We start from the raw sequence: 26699 nt of genomic DNA, 5'->3' as shown, positions 1-26699 counted from the left end.
GCAAAGAACATCTCCCACTCTAAAAGACTTGAGTATGACCATGTATTTTGTGCTCACTGTCTTCACTGGAGTAACACTGCATTTCCCGGCAGCACTGGATATTTCGCCAATCTGTTCATAATTGTGGGCGCTGCCATAAAAAGGTGGATTGGACATCCCCTTTAAGGTGCTCTACTTTATAATGTGAATTCTCTTTAAGAGCGTGGTGGGGCACTTAAATAAAGTCTGAATTAATTGTTGGAATATTATCTGATATTCATATGGTAAGATATTTTATGAATAACCTTCCCGCCTAAGCAAAAAATAGCCTCATGAAATGTTTGCTCCAACTTTCCTTGTGGCAAAGACTAAGGGTATGTGCACACACACTAATTACGTCCGTAATTGACGGACGTATTTCGGCCGCAAGTACCGAACCGAACACAGTGCAGGGAGCCGGGCTCCTAGCATCATACTTATGTACGATGCTAGGAGTCCCTGCCTCGCTGCAGGACAACTGTCCCGTACTGAAAACATGATTACAGTACGGGACAGTAGTTCCACGGAGAGACAGGGACTCCTAGCATCGTACATAAGTATGATGCTAGGAGCCCGGCTCCCTGCACTGTGTTCGGTCCGGGACTTGCGGCCGAAATACGTCCGTCAATTACGGACGTAATTAGTGTGTGTGCACATACCCTAAGGCTGGGTTCACACAACCTATTTTCAGGCGTAAACGAGGCGTATTATGCCTCGATTTACGCCTCATAATACGGCTCCAATACGTCGGCAAACATCTGCCCATTCATTTGAATGGGTTTGCCGACGTACTGTGCAGACGACCTGTCATTTACGCGTCGTCGTTTGACAGCTGTCAAACGACGACGCGTAAAAAAATGACTGCCTCGTCAAAGAAGTGCAGGACACTTCTTTGGACGTTTTTGGAGCCGTTTTCTCATAGACTCCAATGAAAACAGCTCCAAAAACGGACGTAAAAAACGCTGCGAAAACGCAGCAAAAAACGCAGCGAAAAACGCGAGTTGCTCAAAAAACGCCTGAAAATCAGGGGCTGTTTTCCCTTGAAAACAGCTCCGTATTTTCAGATGTTTTTGGTCACTACGTGTGCACATACCCTTAGGGGCACCAGGCACTAGTAGAAGTTTTCTGTCGAGCTCTGGAAGTAATTCTGTGCCTAAGGAAATTAATTGATGGTAAAGTTTTACAATGTAATGTGCAGCATAGAGATGTAGCAGAGCTGAATTAGCTATTTGGGGCTGCATTAATTTTGCATCATGCAGTTGGTTTACTTGTAGTCCCTTGTAAAACCCTTTATGTGCAGCGTACACTACATTACTCTCAGCCCGAGGCCTCATTCACAAGAACGGCCGTCACACGGCTTCATAAAAATCAATGTATTTCTATGAAGCTGTTCACACAGCTGTGTTTTTTTAATAGACAGCGTCAATGGCCCGTGAAAAAATAGGACATGTTCTATTTTGCCTGTTTTTCACGGATCCCTCACTAGACCCAAGTCTATGAGGGATCTGTGAAAACGGGTCCTGCACGGATGCAAATCAATCGTGAAAAACAGCAGTTTTTCATGGCCTTTTTAACACCCGTTCATGTGAATAAGGCCTAAAATGGGGTCAATAGATTTCATTCAGCTGTGCAGCAAGTTTAGACTGCGGTTATCAGGGCATGTTGAGAGTTGTAGTTTCACAGCAGCTGGAGATCTGCAGATTGCAGACCATTGGCCTATAGCGATATTACATGTGGTCTTGTATTTTACAGGCGGAGGGCCCCTTTATACATCGAACCATATCTTGATCAATCTTTTCCTTCTTGCTTTCAGATTGCCGTGCTTTGTTGCCACCCATGGCTTACACGTACAGCTCCTCCTCCGCCGCTCCGGTGGGATCCCAGTACTGCGTGTGCAGAGTGGAACTTTCTGTTTCCTGTCAAAACCTCCTGGATCGGGATGTAGCCTCCAAATCGGACCCCTTTTGCGTCTTACTTTTGGAAGTAAATGAAAAATGGACTGAGGTACGGAATGAATGTGTCATTTCCAGCTACATTATCTTGCATTGGGGAATTATTGATTATGGTTCATACAGTGGCTACTATTCTGAGAAATGAGACTTTATATGAGCGGTATTACGTGGCAATAACCAGAGTCTCATTGCCCCTGAGGATCTGAAGGTGACCTTACAACTCACTTGCTCTGGTCTCACAGCTCAGAATATAGATTTTGTTTTGCCATGTTTGAGATATTAAACTTGAGGTTCACAACATAAATGATGGTCGGGCTATAAATGCTCATGTAGCACAACAGGAGGATTTCTCTAAACTACCTTCACCGTGGATTCACATACAGCATTTTTATGAAAACGCCACGTTTGCGTTTTTAGCTCAGCACAACTTCTTGCACACGACCGAGTGTCGGACAGATTTCCCGGCCCTACCGCGGTACATGTGAACGGGACTCCTGCCTTCCCGCAAAACTGCTGTATAATTTTGTTCAGTACGGATCAGCAGTTCCGTGAGGAGGCAGGAGTCCCGTTCACCTGTACCGCGGTGGGACTGGGAAATTATTATTTTTTTTCTTCCTTTCATTAGCAACTGTTGCGTGAAACACGGACAGCACACGGACGACGTCTGTGTGATGTCCGTGATTTTCATGCACCCATAGACTTCAATGGGTGCGTGGTCCGCAAAAACGGACTATAATAGGACATGCAGTGAATTTCACGCAGCGGGAACACGCTGCGTGAAAAGTCACGCATGTCTGAGTAGCCCCATTTTATTGCATAGGTTCGTTTGTCCGTTGTTTTAACGGACCGCACACGCACGTATACAACGTTTATCTGGATAAGGCCTTTGTGTTACAGATCCCATATAGGACTAAGGCCCAGTTCTTCTCATGCGGCTTTTTTAGCCAGAAGCAGAATTGGAGCATGATCACATGGAGTGCTTTCAAGCATATTTCGGGGCGTTTACGCCTCGAAAAATGCCTGTAAAAAAACGGAAGCAGAACTCCTCCAAACATCTGCCCATTGATTTCAATGAGAAAAATGGCGTTCTGTTCCGACAGGGCGTTTTTCACTTCTTGAGACGTTTTTGGAGCAGTTTTTCATTGACTCTATAGAAAAACAGCTCCAAAAACGGGCGTGAAAAACGCAAGTTTGATTAAAAAACTTCTGAAAATCAGGACCTGTTTTCCCTTGAAAACCGCTCCGTATTTTGAGACATTTTTGATTTTGTGTGTGCACATCCCCTACGCCAGGGGTCTCAAGCACGCGGCCCGCGGGCCGCATGCGGCCCCTGGGGCTGTCATCTGTGGCCCGCGGGACACAGAGCCGCTAGTATCGGCTCTGCTCCGAGACTCTGGAATTCCCTGACATCGCTGTCCACATATGAACAGCGATGTCTGGGGCTTCCCCAGAGCCGGAGTCCCGAGCAGAGCGCTGGTGTCGGCTCTGCTCCGGGACTCTGTGGAATTCCCTGACATCGCTGTCCACATATGAACAGCGATGTCTGGGGCTTCCCCAGAGCCGGAGTCCCGAGCAGAGCGCTGGTGTCTGCTCTGCTCCGGGACTCTGTGGAATTCCTTGACATCGCTGCCCATATATGGACAGTGTGTCAGGGTCTTCCCCAGAGCGGAGTCCCGGGCAGAGCGCTATTATCGGCTCTGCTCCGGGACTCTGGGGAAGCCTCTGACATCGCTGTCCATACATAGACAATGATGTCAGGGGCTTCCCCAGAGCAGGAGTCCCAGTGATGTCAGGAGCACAGCTGGAGTCCCAGGAAGAGCCTACTAGCGCTCTGCCTGGGACTCCAGCTCTGGGCAAGCCCCTGACATCACTGGGGCAGCCTCTACAGAGGGCACTGTGGCAGCCTCTACAGAGGGCACTGTGGCAGCCTCTACAGAGGGCACTGTGGCAGCCTCTACAGAGGGCACTGTGGCGTTATCTACAAGTGGGTGTATGACAGTATCTGAAGAGGACACTGGCATTATCTAGGGGTGTGTTGCATTATCTACATAGGGCACTCTGGACTTATCTACAGAGGGCACTGTGGCCTTATCTACAGAGGGCACTGTGGCCTTATCTACAGAGGGCACTGTGGCCTTATCTACAGAGGGCACTGTGGCCTTATCTACAGAGGGCACTGTGGCCTTATCTACAGAGGGCACTGTGGCCTTATCTACAGAGGGCACTGTGGCCTTATCTACAGAGGGCACTGTGGCTTTATCTACAGAGGGCACTGTGGTCTTATCTACAGAGGGCACTGTGGCCTTATCTACAGAGGGCACTGTGGCCTTATCTACAGAGGGCACTGTGGCCTTATCTAGGGGTGTGTTGCATTATCCACAGAGGGCACTGCGGCAGCATCCACAGAGGGCACTGCGGCAGCATCCACAGAGGGCACTGCGGCACTATCTAAAAAGGGGCTGCCCAATCTTGACATGTGTGCTAACTGAGCCGCCGGACTGCATTTAGCGACAGGATTGTTGAAATAAGCACGTGGAGAAATATCTCAAATTTTAAACCTAGCGCTATTATTATAGTAATGTAGTATTATTATTATAGTAATATAGTGTTATAGTAGTTCAAATAACTAATTGATTAACAATAATTTTGTATTGTATCAAATTTGAAAGTAATGCGGCCCGTCAAATTCCCATTTTTTCTATATGCGGCCCACTTACCCGGCCGAGTTTGAGACTCCTGCCCTACGCTATTGCTTCCAGCAAAACGACGGATCCGGTGCACAACAGAGACAAACGGAAACCATGGGCACCGGATCCGTAACCATTGAAATCAATGGTGATTAAAATAGAAACCTCTGGTTTCCGTTTGTGTCTGTTCAGGGTCCCGTTCTGACGGAAAGCTCTGACGGGATGTCAGAACGGGACCCCAACGCAGATGTGAACAAAGCCTTAGAAGCACGAAAAATTCTCTGGACTTGTAGCTTCCCCTATAGAAAAGAATCATGTACAGGACACAATGAAAATACACAATACAATAACAACCAATCAGATTTCAGCTTTACTTCTGTAAGCCAAGGTTTAAAAAAATTAGGACAAGCTCCTTGTCTGGTCCCGGCCTGTCTGATCTTTCCTCTTGTGTAATGTCTTTATATTTCATACGGACATTTTTGGTTTCCTTCTTTGATAACAGGTGATGGTTGATGGCTGCCGTGATGGTGGTTGTCTATAGGGGTCGTCACCCAGCTTTTCACAGATCATTAATGGCATATAAATGTACATTGTTTTACAGTTACACGAGTTCTGTTCTGTTGCCCTGCCTGTGTGTCAGTCTTCAATACAGCCTGGCATTCTATTCTTGAATCAAGAGGTTCAGGATGAGCAGAGCCATAGATCCCACCCAGATTGGAGAGTATTTATAACTGTGCTGGAGAGCATGGGATTGTGGGACGGTATTTGAAAGAAGAATTTAAGTAATTTAATCAAATAGGAGTATCAATTAGCGATGTAATTAAATACTAATCTATGGAGAATTCCTGGAACTTCTCTATTAGAAAAATTGCTCAAAGCAGGAATTTTTGTAATTTTTTTTAAGGATTTACAAAATTGGAATATTTACGACTTGTTAAAACTTCGCTCTTTGTTTTTTTTTTCCAAGCTGTATCACAATAACGGGACATTCCCAGCATATCTCTTTTTTTCGGGCATCCTGTGAATTTGGAGAGCCTCCAAATGCTCTACCTGCCCTGTAAAAAAAGGTCATTGCCGTATTACGAGCCGAGTAACCCCTTTATGGCAGATCCTACTCATGGATTCCGGTCTTTCTATCGCCCTCAGGTCCTGTTCACACTGGGTTTTTTTGCAGGCAGAAAAATCTGCCTCAAAACTCCTTCAGGAATTTTGAGGCAGATTTTGACATCGGTGGGAGGCGGTTTCAGATGTTTTTTGGCGCTGATTCCAACACGGTTTCCATGTAAAAAAACTGTGTGAACTGGGCCTTAGTGTTGGAGAAAAACAAACTGGAACAAGCCGTTCCGATTTTCTCCTGTTGGCTAAATACGGCTGGAGATCAGGCTGATAATCTTTTGCGTGGGCAGTTTTTCTCGCACAAAATAGTACAGTAAATTGAGACAGCAGGACCATTTACCCTCACAGTGGGGCTAATTTTATGGTAATTTTTTTCTAAGGTTTCTTTATGGCTAAAAGTGCAGCAAACGGTGAACTTTTAAATCTGTGTCTAATGGAACCCACAGGAGCTTTTATGGGGCCTGTAAAAGTATTTTCACCATTCTTAAAGAAAGCAGAGTGTTTGTAATATGCAGAACGAGCGCTACATAATAACAGTCTTTATGTCTATTTGTAGCACATTGTCTGTGGAGTTGGGATTGTACCGGTGAGCCTTCCCTGCCTCCGCTCCTGAACCCCGTTCTCTTATTAATTGACACGTCTGATGTAAATTTATTTCATACGATGCGAAAAGTAATTTTCTTTATTACTTTACTCCAACTTCTTTTATTTATTTTTTTGATAAACGCCAACATGTTCTCTTCGGAAGAGAGCTAAAAAACACCAGACAAAAAGAACGACGTGACAATTGGGTCTATTAATGGGTTTGTCTCTTCACGTCTCTTTCTATGACCTATAAACTCATAGAGACATCATAGAGGGTGGTCGTCCTTGTCTTGGACTGAGTTACAGAATCTGTATTATAGTCCAGAGCTGCATTCACAATGCTGCTGGTTGTCATTGGAAACAGTCAACAAGCTTATCATCAGACACGTCATACAAGCTTAGCTCAACTCCTATAGTGCAGTAAGATAGTTTGTTTTTCGTGCTTCAGACTGTTCAATGACTTCATAAATTACAAATCACCAGAACAAGCACTGTGAACACACTAAGCTATCAAGGAATGCTGAGAGATTTCAGCTCTGGAGCCTGCCGACATGTAAATGCAGTCTCTTAAAAAAAAAAACATTTTTCCATCGCCCCATTCAAAAAGCTATAACTATCTTATTTTTCCGTTGACATAGCAGTATGAGGACTTGTTTTTTGCGGACGGAATTGTATTTTTTAATGGCACTTTTTTGGGGTACATATAATTTTTTGGGAACTTTTATTAGCTTTTTTTGTGGGAGAATAGAAAAAGAAAACAGCAATTCCACCATTGTTTTATGCATTTCAAATTATTTACGCCGTTCATCGTGCAGCATAAATAACATGCTACTTGTATTCTATGGGTTTTATGCTTAAAGGGATCCTGTCATCACCATCTTACCTTTTAAAACGTCCTGACCCTGTAGTGCCCGCTGCTGTCCATAGTGCATTGATGTGTTCTTCTCTCCGTTCTTCTTCTTCTTGCCCGAAATATAGCCATTAAAAGTTTTACCGCCTTTTATGCTAATTCATTTTAGCTTTGTGACGCACGATCTTGACTCCGCCCACGTACGCCGCCTGTACAGCCCTAATTGCCGAACTCTCGGTTCACATCTCGCGCATGCGTGCCTCACCACCTTCCCTGCTTCATTCATCCGGAAATATTTAACTGCGCATGCGCCGCGCGGGTACGCACCCCGCTCGCTTCGTTCACTCAGCTGTCAGGAGACGGGGGCTGGATTAGAAGAGGAACCGACGGCATATGATGACGTCACACAGAGCGCCGAGCATGCGCAGTCCGATAATGTGAGAACATCTACTTTACAGTCTCAATGCGCAAGCGCGGGATTTCATGTGCAGTGGAGTGAGAGAAGCTGTCAATCAACAACAAGGAGGCGGAGCCAACTCTGAAACGCCGGAGGAAGGAAAATCTGACTCTTTTCGAGTGAAGATTTGACTCTTTTGTGGTCATTTGCATACGGCGTGGGACCACTGAAAACCGGAATACTAAAGGTACAGAGCCGACTTTTAACTTATTTATAGGTTAGTTAACAATGATTTTTCACCCACTTTCAAAGGGTATTGCAGGCTTCATACCGAAAATGCTGATGACAGGATCCCTTTAAGTCAATACTAAATATGTATAGGTTTTTTTATGTTTTTTCTACTTTCACACTTTAAAAATACTTTTGACTTTAAAAAGTTTTTGTTTTCAAATCATTGCATTTCAAGAGCCTTAGCTTTTTTATTTTTCCGTAGACGTAGCCATGTGTGGACTGTTTTTTTGCGAGATGAGATGTAGGTTTTCATTGGTACTATTTTGGGGTACATGGGACGCATTGATTAACTTTTTCTGTTGTTATGGAAGGGCAATTGTGAAAAATTTAAATTGCGCCGTTGTATTTTGTGTTTGTTTTTACAACGACCACCTAGTGGTTTAAAAAACATGTTAACTTTATTTTTCAGGTCATTACAAATGCGGTGATACCATATATACGTAATTTTTTGATTTTTTTAAATAAACAAATTGAAACCACTTTTTACATTAAAAAAACATAATTTTTTTTACTATTCACTTTTTTAATAATTTTTATATAACATTAATCAATTATTTTTTTTAGTCCCACTAGGAGACTTAATCATATGATCTTTTGATCGCTGATATGCTTTGGTATACTTTGTATACCAAAGCATTACTGCCTGTCAGTGTAAGGGCTGATTCAGACGAACGTGCCGTTTTTGCACACGCAAAAAACGCGCCGTTTTGCGTGCGCAAATGGCACTTGACAGCTCCGTGTGCCCTGTTCATATGGATGCGCGACTGCGTGCTTTTCACAGAGCCGCCATCTTTATGACACTCCGTTTGGATGTTTGTAAACAGAAAAGCATGTGGTGCTTTTCTGTTTACGTTCATTCTTTTACTGTTATTGCGCGAATAACGCTTGTCCCACGGAAGTGCTTCCGTGGGGCATGCGTGATTTTCACGCACCCATTGACTTCAATGGGTGCGTGATGCGCGAAAAACGCCATCACATAGAACATGTCGCGAGTTTGACGCAGCGGACTAATGCTGCGCAAAACTCACGGACTGTCTGCACTGCCCCATAGACTTCTCTAGGTCCGCGAGAGCCGCGTGAAAACCACGCGGCCGGCACGGACGCAAAACACATTAGTCTGAATCCGCCCTAAAACTGACAGGCAATCTATTAGGTCATGCCTCTGGCACGGCCTAATAGGCATATAACCATGAATGAGGGCCTTAGTTAGGCCGCCGGCTGCCATGGCAATCCATCGGTGGCCTGCGATCGCATTTGTGGGCCGCTGATTGGTGACAGAGCCCCTCCCTCTGCAAACCACGTAGATTCTGCGGTCACATCTAATAGGTTAAACGGTCGTAATTGAAGGAAGGTTTGATTGTGACCGTTTAGCTAAAGCCAGGCTGTCAAAAGACGGCCAAGCACCCGCTCCAGGCCACACGGGACACCTGTGCAGGACTTAAACTAGGCTGCCGTGAAAAGGTATGTTGGTGGTCACTAGATTTATTTTGTATGTAAAATTCTAAAACAATAAATGGATTTTATTCCCATTTTTTTTCCCATTTGGTTCCTATTTTATTGTACCACAATTACACTGCTCTTGCAGAGACTTCCACTGACCCTGAAGGACATAAATCTTCACTGTTCCACAGATTTAGGCATATGGCAGAGCTGTGTGCAGGAGCCTTGACTTGGATAAGTAGAGTAGAGTGAACCGTACCTTCTTTAGCCTCCAGAATAAAACACATGACACCGAGGTTGGATTTTAATGGCCACAGCAGCCGTTTATTATAAATTTTATGCAAATAAAATTTTATAACCCAAATATTAAAAAACACCCAAGAATTCCCCAGAATTGGAATTCTTCCAAAAACACATCACAAAAAACCCTTAACAGGGTCAACATAAATAACAACATGACCAGGGAAGCCCTTGAAGTTACCGCCAAATCGAAACCAACTAGCCATCTGCCACCACCACTTGTTTTTACCTCCAGCCGTAACCCGGCTCGAAAGCACCGCTCACTTGCAGATGGCTTTTTCCATAAAGCACTTCAAAGGGGTAACACCCTAAGAAGCCTTCCACATATTTTGGGGGACGCATACCCCTGATGCGACCTCCCCCACCAGTTTTACTGACCAACCTCAAGGACTCCCCACGCCAGCCACTGTGACAACATATTCCCCCATATATCATTCACCATATACCCTCCTGATCACACATTTTCATGCAAAAATCCGAAAATAAAGGGCGGGTGGATGGGACTGCTTATGATGTTGTTCTTCTCGCTGTCTCCCTCGCACTGAGGAAAACAGCGGGAAGCCGTTACTCTCACCCCCTCCTCCCTCCGAGCCCCTCCCCTAACTGCGCTTATGCATCCCTCCCTTAAAGGGAATGTGTTGCCAGAAAAACATGTTTGTTTTTTTTTAATTAAACATTTAGTGTGTAGGTGATTAAACATTGTTCAAATTTTTTTTATTTTTTTCACGAGTCAGGAAATATTATAAATTAGATTCTAATTTATAATATTTCCCATTGCTGGTCACTAGATGGAGCTATTCCCAAAATTGCAGCATTGCAAAATTGGGTAAAAAGCCCTCGCTCTAGTGAGCTCTCAGCATCCCCCACCCTCCTTTATCCTGGCTAGTGCCGGGATAAACGAGGGGTTTGAACGGTCTAACCTCCTACACTGTGTGTCGCCATTTTTTGAGCTAACACACAGTGTAGAAGGTTAAAATACAGTAGTAAACGTACACAAACACGAACATACATTGAAATCTCTTACCTGCTCCTGCCGCCGCGGCTCCCTCCGGCCCGTCCGCTCCGTCTGCTGCCGCTGGTCCAAGTGCACAAGTCCGGAAGCCGCGACCGGAAGTAGTAATCTTACTGTCCGGCCGCGACTTCCGGTCCACAGGAAAATGGCGCCGGACGGCGCTAATTTCAAATTGGACTGTGTGGGAGCGGCGCATGCGCAGTTCCCACACAGACGGCGTACACAGAAGTGGATGGGACGGGAGCCGTTCGCAGTCCCTATGGGACTGTGGCTGCCGTATTCCATGTCTGTATGTGTCGTTAATCGACACATACAGAAATGGAACAAAAAATGGCAGCCCCCATAGGGAAGAAAAAGTGTAAAAATAAGAAAAAGTAAAACACAAACACACAAATAAATATAAAAACGTTTTTAATAAAGCACTAACATCTTTAACATATGAAAAATAAATTTGTGATGACACTGTTCCTTTAACTACCGTTATACCTATTAACCCTTTACTTCCCACTACCTCCTATCCTGTCATGGCGGCCTCCCCTTATGTCCTGTGGTCGGCAGTGCGGCCGCTCCTTGACTTGGATAAGTAGAGTAGAGTGAACCGTACCTTCTTTAGCCTCCAGAATAAAACACATGACACCGAGGTTGGATTTTAATGGCCACAGCAGCCGTTTATTATAAATTTTATGCAAATAAAATTTTATAACCCAAATATTAAAAAACACCCAAGAATTCCCCAGAATTGGAATTCTTCCAAAAACACATCACAAAAAACCCTTAACAGGGTCAACATAAATAAAAACATGACCAGGGAAGCCCTTGAGGTTACCGCCAAATCGAAACCAACTAGCCATCTGCCACCACCACTTGTTTTTACCTCCAGCCGTAACCCGGCTCGAAAGCACCGCTCACTTGCAGATGGCTTTTTCCATAAAGCACTTCAAAGGGGTAACACCCTAAGAAGCCTTCCACATATTTTGGGGGACGCATACCCCTGATGCGACCTCCCCCACCAGTTTTACTGACCAACCTCAAGGACTCCCCACGCCACTGCGAAATGGGCCTTGACCACCTCAAGCCTATGAGCTCCTCCACACCAACACCCCTCTTTCGATTCCTTCTGCCAGGGACAAACTCCATATATCCATCCCAACCTCATTCAGGTGCACCCCATCATGTCTCCAGTAACACCCCACACCGGCTTCCAGGTCCCTATGCCTGACCACCACTCCACCATGCTTTGCCACAAAAGCTGACACCGCCCTATTAACCTTTATTCTGGCCTTATTCAACCTTTCAACCGATCGAGCCAAACGCCACGACTTTCTCGGCACAATGTCCGACCAGACTATCAATAATCTCGGGTGCAATGCCCATAAGCACAACAAATCGTGCTTAATGTCCCTAATCAGATCACGAAAAGGGCGCACTCCTAAATCATTTCCCCCCACATGCAACACTAAAATGTCGGGAACCCGGTCTAACTGGGTATATATTTGTACTTCCTGTACCACCCTAGCCCAGACCATTCCCCTAAAACCCAACCAGTGCAGGACAGCCTCTTCCCGCGGAATCCTCAGTTGGCGGCCATCAGGACGAACATCTGCCCTCAGAGCGCCCCAGTAAACAAAAGAATGCCCCAAGATCCAGACCAGACAAGGGCGTAAACCTGAAAAAAGAGAAAACACACATCTTACAATCCCATCCGCACTCCATTTTCTGACTCACACCTCCACTTTAGTAATAATTGAGCCCTGTTAAAGCAGATGAGGACGCACGTAGGTACGAAAACGGTTAGACTCCCACCTCCCGATGCGCCTCACCCCCGCCTCATCCAACCCCCATCTCACCGCCTCCGTCGCCGCGCCAACTCGAAATGAATGTGAGGAATACTCAGTCTCCTGAACCCCGATTGCAATCAAACAGCGCTTGAACACCGCACTAAACTGGAATCTAGATAGAAACGACCCGTCCTCATGTCGTAACAACGGAACCCCCGTTAACCCCCTTTTCCCCCCAAACGCAGCCACACAATGTACCGGGCACATCACCTAACCCTCTAAAGCGAACAACACTATCCGCCGACCCTTGCCCGTTATGTCAGTTTTTGACCTACGCAGCACAATCTCCACCCTGTCACCGAACAATTCCACATCATCCAAAGCTATACCGCCCGCCCGTGAAAAACTTGGCGACACCAGTTCGCCAATTCTAAACGCCCCGAAAAAGGCTAACGAAAAGGCCAGGCGGAACAATCGGACTTCAAAACCCGAACTACAAACCCCTTCCACAGCCAATCCCAGCAGGAAAAGAATCTGAAAAGAAACCGGCCGCCGCCGATCCACCGACACTCTCCCCCTGCGAACCCCTTTCAAAGCTTGTACCGCTAAAAACTCTTTAGTCACATCCACCAATCCATGCAGTTTCAAACCAAACGCCACTGCGGACACAAACTTGTTCACTTTGGATACAGACACACCTGACTCATACGCGTCCCCCAACCAGTACAACAAAGCCACCAGTCTGTCCCGGTCAGACCGGACGTCACCTAGGGATCTCAGCCAAAGCTCCCATTGAGCCCAGCCAGCCCTGTATGATGCCCACGTAGAGCTCGCCAGAGATCGCTCGATCAATGCTTCTGCCGCAGCGAAACCAACTCCCAGAGATGATCCGGACAAACCATGCCGATCCGATCCGCTCCCGGCGCCAGCTGACGAAAACGATCCCACTGCGAGCGAGAAAGGGCATCAGCAACACAATTTTCAATCCCTGGAACATGCACCGCCACCACCCAAGCATATAAGGACAAACATACTAGCACCAAGTGCCGTAACAGTTGCACCACTGGAGAAGATGACGCAGAGATATTATTGATAGCCAATACCACCCCTAAGTTATCACAGTGAAAACGAATCTTCTTGTTCCTGAGCCTGCCCCCCAAATGGTCACCGCGACCACAATAGGGAACAGCTCGAGTAAGGCCAAGTTTTTCGTCAAACCGTTGTCAACCCAGGTATCTGGCCACCCTCCGGCGCACCACTGGCCCCCACAATAAGCTCCAAATCCGCCCCCTCCAGCCGCATCCGTAAACAAATCTAAATCCACTGAATCCATAGCCCCATCCATCCAAAGTGACCGCCCGTTATATTGGCCCAAAAACTGATGCCACACGCCCAAATCCGCCCTGGTGCTCACCACTCAATCTCACAAAATGATGCGGTGCCAACACCCCGGCTGTCGCCGCCGCCAGCCGCCTACTAAACACTCTGCCCATGGGCATGATCCGACACGCGAAGTTTAACTTCCCCAATACTGATTGCAAACTACGCAACGTAACCTTTTTAAGCCGAGCCAATGCCTGAACTTCCAACCAAAGCCCTGTCAATTTGTCTTCAGGTAGTCTACATTCCATCAAGACCGAGTCAATTTCTATACCTAGAAAACGAATAACAGTAACCGGACCCTCCGTCTTGTCCGGAGCCAACGGGACTCCAAAGTCCCTCATGACCCCCTGTAAGGCATACAAAATATTTGCGCACACGGTTGAACCACCCGGGCCAACACACAAAAAATCATCCAGGTAATGAATGACAGACTTCACACCTGCGACCTCCCGTATTACCCATTCCAAAAACAAACTAAATGCCTCAAAATACGCGCACGACAAAGAACAACCCATCGGCAAACAACGATCCACAAAAAATTCCCCTTCCCAAAAATAACCCAACAACCGTTGGCTCATTGGATGAACCGGCAGTAACCGAAACGCCGCTTCAATATCCGTTTTTGCCAGCAATGCACCTTCCCCCGCTTCCCTAACCAAAACCACTGCCTTATCAAAAGACGCGTACACCACTGAACACAACTCTGGATCAATTCCATCGTTCACCGATGCACCCCGGGGAAAGGACAAATGGTGTATCAAACGAAACTTGTTAGGCTCACGCTTAGGCACAACCCCCAATGGAGACACCACCAAGTCATCCACCGGGGGTTCTACAAAAGGCCCAAACTAACCTCCTTCCGCAATTTCTCGGTGACCACCCCTGCGTGTTGATACGCGGACCTAAGATTCCTACGAGTGACCGGAATGTCATACGGGGGAGCAGGAATCACAAAACCACAACTAAAACCGTCCTCAATCAACTTTGCCCCAGCCCTATCCGGATAATTACTTAGAAAGGGGGCCATCCTTGCTAACCTCACCGGTGTCACTCCCTTGACCAGCTGCCCCCCCCCCCGAAACCCCTCCCCTTTTACCTTTTCGTAAGCATTTTGACGCACCATGAGACATCCCGCTGCAATGGGAACACACGTGCTTGAACTTGCACGTGGCCCCAAATTTACATTGGCCGTCGTTAAATTGCCAACAGAAACCAAGTTTCGAACCGGAACTCTGACCAGACTGCCCGACCTGCCCTGCAGATCCCCCGCTCCCTGGAAAGGACTGTCCCGGCTTAACCGGAGCAGTCACCCGCAACCACAACGCGATGTCCTTCTGATCCCATCTAATGCTGGGTCGCACCGCCTTCCGCTGCCGAAACTGCTCATCGTAACGCAACCATGCCATACCGCCATAAACCCGATGCGCCTCCCCAATAGCGTCCATGTAACAGAAAAGGGCAGAGCAATGTTCTGGAGCTTTTTCCCCCACCACACTAGCCAATATTGCAAACGCCTGAAGCCAGTTCACAAACATTTGTGGAATAAGACGATAACGCCGCCGATCCTCCTCCTCCTTTTTACTCTCGTCCCTTTTTCCTTTATCCAAATTAAATTTCGCCAAAGGAAGGAGAGAAAATATTTCCACATATTCGTCCTTCCAAATGCGCTCGCGAACCTCCTGTTTTAAATGCGCTCCCAACGGACCCTCGAAACACACATAGACTTCACCCCGCGCTTTATCGTCCAACCGTACTCTATCGCCTTCTTGTGCCCCCTCCGTCTGTACCGACACCGCTACAGCCCCACCGGAGGCCCCAGCTTGCAACCCCACCAGTGGCTGCCCCCCCCCAGCGCTGCCGTCCCCCAAACCGCCACCGGAGCCACTCCCGCCGATACCGACGCCTGTGACTTATCTAACTTATTCACCAGCTCGCGCAAACAACCTACTAAATCCACGAAACCACTAACATTCCCCCCAGAAGGCCCGCCATCGGCCGCGCTGCTCGACACGACCCTCGCACCCCCCGACAAACCAGCAGTATGAACAGAGATAGAAGATGAACACCCACCTGGCTGCTCAGGCGCTGTGATCCCGCCAGCCGGACTAACTTGACCACGCTGATGCTCTCTGACTTCTCACTCTTCCAAATCCCTCGTCAACTGCGACCGCTGCCCACACACACAGTGAGGGCACGGAGATCCTCTTCCCGATTGTCCCGCAGGGCCGGCCTCCATTGGAGCCCTGATGCTGAGAGGGCCAACCGCCTGTTGCCCGATCCGCGGAACCCAGACCTCTGACCGCACTCCACCTCCCACAGGACTCTCCATCCTCCCTGCAGACAACCTCGTAGCAGCCAGCCCCCTGATTGGCTCTTCATCATGCGGGGCTGCCGACATGCCCATCTCCTGTATCACCCCCGACGGAGGGGGGGGTATTTGGAAAATTGGGAGCAGCCCCCCCCCACCCTCACCGCCAAGCACCGCCGCGGCTGGGGATTTCTGCCAGGCCGGGACCTCCTAGGGGATGCCGCTCTCCCTGGAGACCGGCCTGCAGCGACCCTGGAGGGGCTTCCCCGGCGGCGCCGTGCCCGCGGGATTTCCTCCGGGCTAAGTCTCGCCGGCGGGCGGGTACGCCTAGACCTGCGAGCAGTCACCACCTCTGCAGAAACCGGATCACTTCCCCCACTAACCGGAGTCGTGAACAGCAGCGGGCTGCCCACATCTAAGTCCAGCACTGCAGCCGCTGACAACGAGGGAGACGAGTGCAGGGGATCCGTCCCTCCCCCCTCTCTGGACACCGCGCGATGCGAGCGCCGGGGCCCTGCTGCCTGGGGCGCCGCCAGCCCCACCAGCCTTGTCACCTGTGTCTCGAACCAGCCGTCCTCATGTGACTCCGCTGCCACCCGGAGCCGCTCCACCAGACCCTCGAAAGACGCCATCAACCGCCCAGGTAAGTAAAAAATGCAAAGGAACAGCTCACTGCTTATGATGTTGTTCTTCTCGCTGTCTCCCTCGCACTGAGGAAAACAGCGGGAAGCCGTTACTCTCACCCCCTCCTCCCTCCGAGCCCCTCCCCTAACTGCGCTTATGCATCCCTCCCTTAACTACCGTTATACCTATTAACCCTTTACTTCCCACTACCTCCTATCCTGTCATGGCGGCCTCCCCTTATGTCCTGTGGTCGGCAGTGCGGCCGCTCCTATACTGCAGCACATGGAGTACCTACGGCTCCGCACTATGGAGACGTAGGCACTACATGTATTGCCCTATGGTGGTCCGTACTATGCCGTAAGCTTCTAAGGGAGAACATCTCTATAAGATCTAATGGAGAAAGCAACATGCATCCGATGATCTGAGATATAGGGGAAGAGGGTCGGACGTCATAATGATAATGGCCGTGGCTTTAGATTACAGGTTATTCTCCCTGCAGTTGTAGATTGCACTGATACAAATCTTGGCAATGGCAAAAGTTGCAATGAAAATGTCTTGTCATCTATTGTACAAGGCTCTTCTAATCACATTGTGATCCAGAGATGAGACCCGCCACGGGGCCCCGACCGACCATTACAGTAATATCTGTGCAGCTGTGCGCTGTCTGCCCTTTCTATTGACAGATATAACAATGTGTATAGATTTCATAGCTCTGCTTATGGATGACTAGAGAGCGGTAATGATAGCTGTGATAATTCATTGTGTAAGGCTGCATTTTGCGGTGATTTTTTTTGCCGTTTTCATTGACGTTTTTCACTGCGTTCTTTTTTTTTTCGGTCAGAAATGCTGCAGCCAGATGTTACTTTAAAGTATATAGTAAAAATATATAAAGCACTTCTACATACAAAGTGTTTTGGTTTGTGGTGTTTTTGGGATCAGTGGGTATGTTTTTTTTATTTTTTCTGGAATTTTTTCTATAGGACTAATCCCCTCTATAAAAGACTTAAAAAACACTGTAAACGCATGTACAAAATAAAAATCGACCATCAAAAACGCATGTAAAAAAAAAAAAAATCGCATTGAAAAACGCTTAAAATTCATGGCGGCTTTTCAAGTGTTTAAAATTGCTGAAAAAATAATGTGCGAAAGAGGCCTTAGGGAAGTGTAGGATGTTGGCAATCTTATAAATTATAGGAGCTATTAGATGATGAATCAGCTTTGGATTTATTTGGATGATTCATTTCTTTCTTCCTGAAGATAAGTGGCGCCTGAGGTGTCTGGCAGCTGCTCACATACATGTTCTGCTGAGATAAACATGGTAATGGTAAGGCTCGATAGTCAAAACTTTTGAACAACTTTTAGCCATCACATGTATAGGTACTGTAGCATAATTGAATTTCCATTTCTCGGGGGACTCACGATCCCAAATTGAATAGAAAATCAATAATCCTCTGTATCCCATACTATCAATCGTCCAACCTAATGGTTTTTAAGGATAGGATAAAACCTGAGTGTCCACATCTGGACCAACACAACAGTCAGTGTATTATCTAGTGCTGTTTCCACCTATATAAAAAACTACACACTTGCCATTTCTCATCTTTGGGGCTAAAGTCAGCAGTAAATCTGATAATACAGAAAAAAGCACACACGGGGACGGAAATACCATATTTTAGTATCTGGCTACAAACAGTCCTTGTGAACATTCAAAGGGACAGAAGTACTTGTATAAAGGGCTCTCAACCGAAAATGTGGGTTGTCCATTTGCTGTACAATGCAATGTAATCTATTGTTCCCTGTTATCAGCCATTTCAGACAGCAGAGTGTGTATATGTAACCCTAATCTTGAAACAGGTTGCAAGTGATTAGAGCCAGTGTCACATTTGAGAGCCTCCCTAGTACCCCCATAACGTTCAGTGTCCCATAAAAGAAAGTTACAGTGCCCCACAACAGACAGCTACTGCGCCCTCCTTACAGAGCTGACCATATAACAGTGACCTATAGTGATCCATAAGAGCTGCCGCAAATCCACTATAATGGTGACATCCACAGTTCCTCCAAACAAGCCTGCAACAGTGCCCCCACATGAGACATACACGGAGCCCAGTGAGAGAGCGATAGTGCACCCATTATAGAATCAGTCATAGTGACTCCATATTAGTAAGGCCTCATGCACACGACTGTATTTTTGTCCACCCGTAAATACGGGTCCCTGGTCACACGTATTCGTCCCGTATTGCACCAGTATTTACAGGCACGTTTTTGGCTGAAAAATTGCACTGCACTAATCGGCAGCCCCTTCTCTCTATCAGTGCAGGATAGAGAGAAGGGACAGCCCTTTCCGTAATAAAAGTAAAAGAATTTCATACTTACCCGGCCGTTGTCTTGGTGACGCGTCCCTCTCTTGACATCCAGTCCGACCTCCCTGGATGACGCGGTAGTCCATGTGACCGCTGCAGCCTGTGATTGGCCTGTGATTGGCTGAAGTGGTCACATGGGCTGTAACGTCAACCCAGGAGGCCGGACTGGAGGAAGAAGCAGGGAGTTCTGGGTAAGTATGAACGTCTTTTTTTTTTTTACAGCTTTATCTATATTGTGATCGGTAGCCACTGTCCCTGGTGCTGAAACAGTTACTGCCGATTGTTTAACTCTTTAGCACCCTGGACAGTGACTATTTACTGACGTCGCCTAGCAACGCTCCCGTAATTACGGGTGCACACACATAGTCACCCGTAATTACGGGAGCCCCATAGACTTCTATGGGCTGCCCGTGCCGTAATTACGGCCTGAAATAGGACATGTTCTATCTTTTTCAACGGCACGGGCACCTTCCCGTAAGCATACGGGGAGGTACCCGTGGCCAATAGAAGTCTATGGGCCCGTAATTACGGGCCTTAATTACGGGAGTTTTTACGGTCGTGTGCATGGGGCCTAAGGGTATTGTCACACGGCAACGCAAAATACGTCTGAAATTACGGATCTGTTTTCAGGCGAAAACAGCTCCTGAATTTCAGACGTTTTTACAAGTGCACGCGTTTTTCACGGCGTCCATTTTGGACGTAATTGGAGCGTTTTTTCAATGGAGTCAATGAAAAACGGCTCCAATTACATTCCAAGAAGTGTTCTGCACTTCTTTGACGCTGGCGTAATTTTACGCGCCGTCTTTTGATAGCGACGCGTAAAATTACAGCTCGTCTGCCAAGAACATCGTAAGACCCATTGCAAGCAATAGGCAGATGTTTGCCGACGTACTGGAGCCGTCTTTTCAGACGTAATTCGAGGCATAAAACGCCTCCATTAGGTCTGAAAATAGGTCGTGTGCACGTACCCTAAGGGTATGTTCACACGAGGGCGTCCGTTACGGCTGAAATTACGGGGATGTTTCAGCCTGAAAACATCCCCGTAATTTCATCCGTACCGGCATGTGCAGGCGCTTGAACGCCGCGTCAATTACGGCCGTAATTAGCGCTGCTATTCATTGGAGTCAATGAATAACGGCTCCAATTACGGCCAAAGAAGTGACAGGTCACTTCTTTGACGCGGGCGTCTATTTACGCGCCGTCATTTGACAGTGGCGCGTAAATATACGCCTCGTGTGAACAGACAAACGTCTGCCCATTGCTTTCAATGGGCAGATGTTTGTCAGCGCTATTGAGGCGCTATTTTCAGACGTAATTTGGGGCAAAAACGCCCGAATTACGTCCGTAAATAGGCCGTGTGAACATACCCTTACAGTGCCGCCTCTAGAGACAGCCTCAGTTCCTCCATTACAAAGCCTATAACAATGCCCCCATAACAGTGACAACCATAGTGTCTGCATAAAAGTCGTTTAACACGCTCGTGTAAATAAGGCCTTACGGTATGCGTATCAGAGCTGTGTCTTCTAACGATCAATCACATGACCATGGACAGAATTTTATCCACTGGAAGTAAACAAAGAATGTTCCTACTGAATAACAACAAGCAGAGATCTTGAAAACTAAAGTATATTGGAAAATTGTATAACATATATATATATATATATATACACACACATATACAAAAATAACATTAATTTGCTGAAACCGGACAACCCCTTGAACTAATCAGAACCTAACAATTGACTGTCAGAATGTGCAATCGATGACAAACTGACAGTTTTACATCATTTCCTCAGGAGCTATTTCACAAGTGACAACCAATATGGCTGCACTTCCTGTTCCTTCCCACAACAAAACAGAAAAACACCAATATCTCTGCAAGTACAAGAGACATAATTAATTGTCAAACTTTTGCTGCAACTGTAACTTCTGTTTTACTAATGTATGGACAGTGTGAGAACAAATGCTCTGTATGTAATGACGGGGGGTAGGGAAACGGACAAGTGAGCCCTAGTCTACCCGCCACTCTGTCCCTGCCTACTTGCAACGACCCGCCCTAGGCGACGGGGTACAACTGGGCAGCGGTTCCTGCGCTCAGTAAGTGCACGACAAACATACAAGGGAATACAAGCAAGGGAAAGGTGCAGTTGCCCACGGCAACACCGTGAGCAACCAGAGTGGTGAACGAGCCGAGTCAAGCCAGGAGTGTGCGAGGTACCAAACGCAGAGCAGAAGAGTAGTCAGTAAGCCAGGGTCTGTATGGAGCAGGATCAAAATAGAAGGAGCTGTAGCTGGGCCAGGAAACCACACGAAAAGAATCACAAGCACCGAGGGACAGGAAGGGCAGGCTTAAATAGACCGAGGGCGGGAGCTAGCTGAGTCTGGCCAGATTGCGATAGGTTCTCCCACTCCTAAGCCTGCCAGCCTGAGTGGTGAAAGCTGGAGTCAGTCTCAGGGATGTAGATTCAGGTGCTGACTGATTAATTATGGGAGTTAACCCCGAAGCTGTGCCTGGCAGATCCTTTACACTGTACATGATGAATGGAATGTTTTTGGGTGATTCAATGCAACATTTTTACAATGTGTATTTTTACCTGGGCAACAGGTGGTTGCAATAAGGGGCTTGTTCGAACAAACAAAATACCACAGCAGGCTGCACTATTATGTCTGGCAAAATTATGGAAATGTTGCCGGGGTCCCGACGGAACCTATTAAAGTCAATGGGTTTTGTAGGGCGCCAATGGTTTCTGTCAGGCATCGGATCCCGAGCTTCTGTTATTTTTGTTGCACTGCTCCTATGACGAAGCAGAGCAACGGAAACCCGAATGCACATGTGAATCTGGCCTTAATGTTATTTTACTGATTGTATTATCTATCATTTTAATACCAGAATGACCCGGAAACGCAAGATACATACTGTGGATTTTGAAAACGTGTAGCTGAGATATCTCATTTACTTTGCTGGTACTGTATTACGCAAGGGGTTTGCCACAGAAAAAAAACTGCGTTGCAAACCCGCACATAATACACATTGTGTGCAGCAGGCCTTATAACCAGTCAGACTGGCCCACCAGTGTATCAGAGGAGTCAGCACAGGCTCTGACATAATAATAGGCCCCAAAGGTCCAACAGAAGAAAACTCCATTTGGATCTTATTGTGGGGCCACTAGGATCTATTTCTTCTAGGATGATTCACAAATAACATCTAATGCAATTAAAAGTTGACGTGAACATGTTCTATATGGATGGAGAATGGGCACTCAGAATCATGGGCCTAAGGAACGCCAGTCTGACAGGATTTATGTTAAAATAAAGGCAGAATAATTAATGATGTCATTGATCTCTTCTAGATTGACAGAACGGAGACAAATGTTAACAATTTAAACCCTGTGTTTGCAAAGAAGTTTACAATCAACTACCACTTTGAAGAAGTTCAGAAGTTAAAGTTTGCCATTTTTGACCAAGACAAGTCAAGCACCCAGCTGTATGAGCATGACTTCCTGGGGGAGTACGTGTGCACGCTCGGATCGGTGAGTGGGATGCCCATACATTCCAGTCTAGCTGGGTTCACAAGCCCTCACAATAGAGAACACAGCCCTCACATGAAAGCTGAAGTTTTATACGGCTCTATTGACTTTTATTAGAAAATCTCAGCTTTAGAGGGTTTGTTTAGACGAACGTGTAATACGTCCGTGCAACGCGCGTGATTTTCACGCTTGTCGTACGGACCTATGTTAGTCTATGGGGCCGTGCAGACAGTCCGTGATTTTTGCGCAGCGTGAGTCCGTTGCGTAAAACTCACGACATGTCCTATATTTGTGCGTTGTTCGCGCATCACGCACCCATTGAAGTCAATGGGTGCGTGAAAATCACGCGTGACACACGGAAGCACGTCCGTAGGACGAGCGTGATTCGCGCAACAGCTGTCAAACTATGAATGTAAACAGAAAAGCAATTTCCCCAAATGATATAATTCTCATTAATGCAGCATTTATATGTTAGGCCCTGTTCACACAGCGAAATTTATGCGGCAGAACCTGCCTTTCATTGATTCCAATGTGAGGGGACGCTTCTTTTTCTCTCTCCTGCCAGCTGATTTTTTCAGCTAGCGGACAAAAGACGTGTCCTGCCCGATCTCCAGGCGGATTCCGCCCAAACCTATCATTGAAGTGAATGGTAGTAGGAATTTTCCTGCTGACGACAGAAAAAAATTCTGTGGAGGGACGCACCAAGCAAAATCCGCTGTGTGAACATAAACTTAAGGGGGTTTTACACTGGACGATTATCGGGCAGACGAGCGTTCATATAACGCTCGTTGCCAATAATTGTCCTGTATAAACAGGGCAGCGATCAGCAGATGAACGAGGAAACTCTCGATCATCTGATGGTCGTATTGTTTTAAAAAAGTAAAATATTATCGTTGTCGGCAGCACATCTCCCTGTGTATGGGGACGAGCGATCGGAGTAGCGACCACTCGTCCCCATCCGTAGCTCCGTGTGACAGGAGCAAACGAGCGCCGATCAATGTCTCGTTGATCGTCGCTCACTGCACCGGCCGGTGTAAAAGGGCCTTTAGAGTGTCCCAGTAATAACCCTGCAATGCTGTAGGCACCATCAACCCAATTTAGGCATCATTCATTGCTGTCGTAATGTGCCCTACCCATTGCCAGAATACAGGCTACTGTAAATACTAGTTTTGCAATACCCTAACATACCGCAGCTTCCTAAATAATAATAATACAATTTATATCACCTCCTGTTGTATCAATTCTTCCAATATCCAGTAGGTCAGATTTCCCAGCATGCTCCATTAACCAGGCTTATTATGCGCTGCACGCGCTGGAGGTAGAGAAAGACGTGTATGACAATTATGTCTTCTATCTTGCAGTCGATGATTGTTCGATATTTGTCATATACTTCTAAATCCAGCAAATAATAATTGTTATGCAACTTTTTAAAAAGATTTTGTTTTTCAGATTGTTTCCAGCAAGAATGTAACACGACCCTTGGTTTTAGGAAATGGGAAACCAGCAGGGAAGGGAGTGATAACGGTAAAGAGGTTTCTTTTTCTGTACTGCCTGTGTCATTTTAAAAGCGGTTTGAACTTCATACTGAGATAATCGCTTGATTATTCCACCGGTAGCAATCATTCTGTTTCTAGTAAAAGCTGAAGACGTGCATCATGGCAACAGTAACCTAGCAACAAGATAACGGCGTCAGGATAACAATATGCTGCGTGTCCTTCTATGCACGAGACAGACTAAAGTGCACCAATTGTTTCATTATTTCAAAAACTTTGTAAACACAAGTGAACATTGTGCGCTGCATGTAATATAAAAATATAACTAAAATGTAGCAAAAATGTAACGTTCTCTAAGGGCTTGTCCACATACAAAGGAATTGCTGCAGAAAATTTCTGCAGCAATTCCGTTGAAAGTCAAAGGCTTTCCGCTGCGGCAAAAACGCACCATTTCCTGCCGTTTTTAGATAGATAGATATGAGATAGATATGAGATAGATAGATAGATAGATAGATATGAGATAGATAGATAGATAGATAGATAGATAGATAGATAGATAGATAGATAGATAGATAGATAGATAGATAGATAGATAGATAGATAGATAGATAGATAGATAGATATGAGATAGATAGATATGAGATAGATAGATATGAGATAGATAGATAGATAGATAGATAGATAGATAGATAGATAGATAGATAGATAGATAGATAGATATGAGATAGATAGATATGAGATAGATAGATATGAGATAGATAGATATGAGATAGATAGATATGAGATAGATAGATATGAGATAGATAGATAGATAGATAGATAGATAGATAGATAGATAGATAGATAGATAGATAGATAGATAGATAGATAGATAGATAGATATGAGAGATGGATAGATAGATAGATAGATAGATAGATAGATAGATAGATAGATAGATAGATAGATAGATAGATATGAGATAGATAGATAGATAGATAGATAGATATGAGATAGATAGATAGATAGATATGAGATAGATAGATAGATAGATAGATAGATAGATAGATAGATAGATAGATAGATAGATATGAGATAGATAGATAGATATGAGATAGATAGATAGATATGAGATAGATAGATATGAGATAGATAGATAGATATGAGATAGATAGATATGAGATAGATAGATATGAGATAGATAGATAGATAGATAGATAGATAGATAGATAGATAGATAGATAGATAGATAGATAGATAGATAGATATTAGATAGATAGATATTAGATAGATAGATAGATAGATAGATAGATAGATAGATAGATAGATAGATAGATAGATAGATATGAGAGATAGATAGATAGATATGAGAGATAGATAGATAGATAGATAGATAGATAGATAGATAGATAGATAGATAGATAGATAGATAGATAGATAGATAGATAGATAGATAGATAGATAGATAGATAGATATGAGAGATAGATAGATATGAGAGATAGATAGATATGAGAGATAGATAGATATGAGAGATAGATATAGATTTATAATAGATAGATAGATAGATAGATAGATAGATAGATAGATAGATAGATAGATAGATATGAGATAGATAGACACAATAAAAGAGAATAATCGGGGGGCACATACTATGTATTACTATTGATCTCTTGAATGCTATATGACACTACATCACAAGAATACATTGTCCTCTGTATGTTCCAAGGACAAGCATGTCATAAGCAGTATATGATCTCCGATGTATATACTTAGTCAACCTGTAACTTCAGAAGCCTGGGATCACAAGAGCGGGTTTTATGTCAGAAATCAATATATGTTCATTGTACAGTCAATGTCCCTGTAAGACTTTTTTTTTCTCATATTTCTAAGTACAGGGGTATATTTGTATGTTGGACATGCGCATGATACACATATTTATTGCATTTAAAGTAAGGCTATGTTCACACGGGGTATTTTGCCGAGTTTTTTTACGCGGAAACCGCGTCGCAAAACTCGGCAAAAACGGCCCGAGAATGCCTCCCATTGATTTCAATGGGAGGCGTCGGCGTCTTTTTCCCGCGAGCAGTAAAACTGCCTCGCGGGAAAAAGAAGCGACATGCCCTATCTTCGGGCGCTTCCGCCTCTGACCTCCCATTGACTTCAATGGGAGGCAGAGAAAGCGGATTTCGCGCTGTTTTATGCCCGCGGCGCTCAATGGCCGCGGGCGAAAAACGGCGCGAAAATCACCGCGAAAATCGGCGTGCAGGGAGAGGAAAATCTGCCTCAAAGTTCCAAACGGAATTTTGAGGCAGATATTCCTCCCCCAAAATACTCCGTGTGAACATAGCCTAAGTGTTACATATAACAATGTGATTCCCACTCATCACAATAATTCATTATCAGGATGTGTTTGTTCTCCGAGTCTACACAAGGATACCGATTATAGTATATTAAGGATGGTTTTGTTCTTATTGTCTTGTGAAGGCACTTTTGCAAACTTATTTTTTTGTGTATTCCCAACGCATCGTAAAAAATATATTTTATATATTTTTACCCCTTAACGTTGCTGGGAAACAGACTGGAAAAACAGGATCCATTTT

General features: G+C 45.6%; 1 protein-coding gene and 1 long non-coding RNA gene across 3 annotated transcripts in view; one reads left to right on the top strand and one right to left on the bottom strand.

Moving 5' to 3' along the window:
• LOC142661277 (uncharacterized) overlaps positions 1-26699 on the bottom strand; it is a 201637-nt gene that overhangs the window by 54728 nt on the left and 120210 nt on the right. The window lies entirely within an intron of this gene.
• CPNE2 (copine 2) overlaps positions 1-26699 on the top strand; it is a 120221-nt gene that overhangs the window by 64244 nt on the left and 29278 nt on the right. For both annotated transcript variants that reach the window (XM_075838675.1, XM_075838673.1), the window contains exons 2-4: positions 1832-2022; positions 22452-22631; positions 24078-24152. In XM_075838675.1, coding sequence (XP_075694790.1) covers positions 1855-2022; positions 22452-22631; positions 24078-24152 — 423 coding nt within the window. In that variant the 5' untranslated portion in view covers positions 1832-1854. The remainder of the gene's footprint in view (positions 1-1831; positions 2023-22451; positions 22632-24077; positions 24153-26699) is intronic.

This window comes from Rhinoderma darwinii, chromosome 9 (genome assembly GCF_050947455.1).
Source record: "Rhinoderma darwinii isolate aRhiDar2 chromosome 9, aRhiDar2.hap1, whole genome shotgun sequence".
NCBI classification, from domain to species: domain Eukaryota; kingdom Metazoa; phylum Chordata; class Amphibia; order Anura; family Rhinodermatidae; genus Rhinoderma; species Rhinoderma darwinii.
Note: the sequence above shows the minus strand (reverse complement) of the source record. Positions and strands in the feature narration are given on the sequence as shown.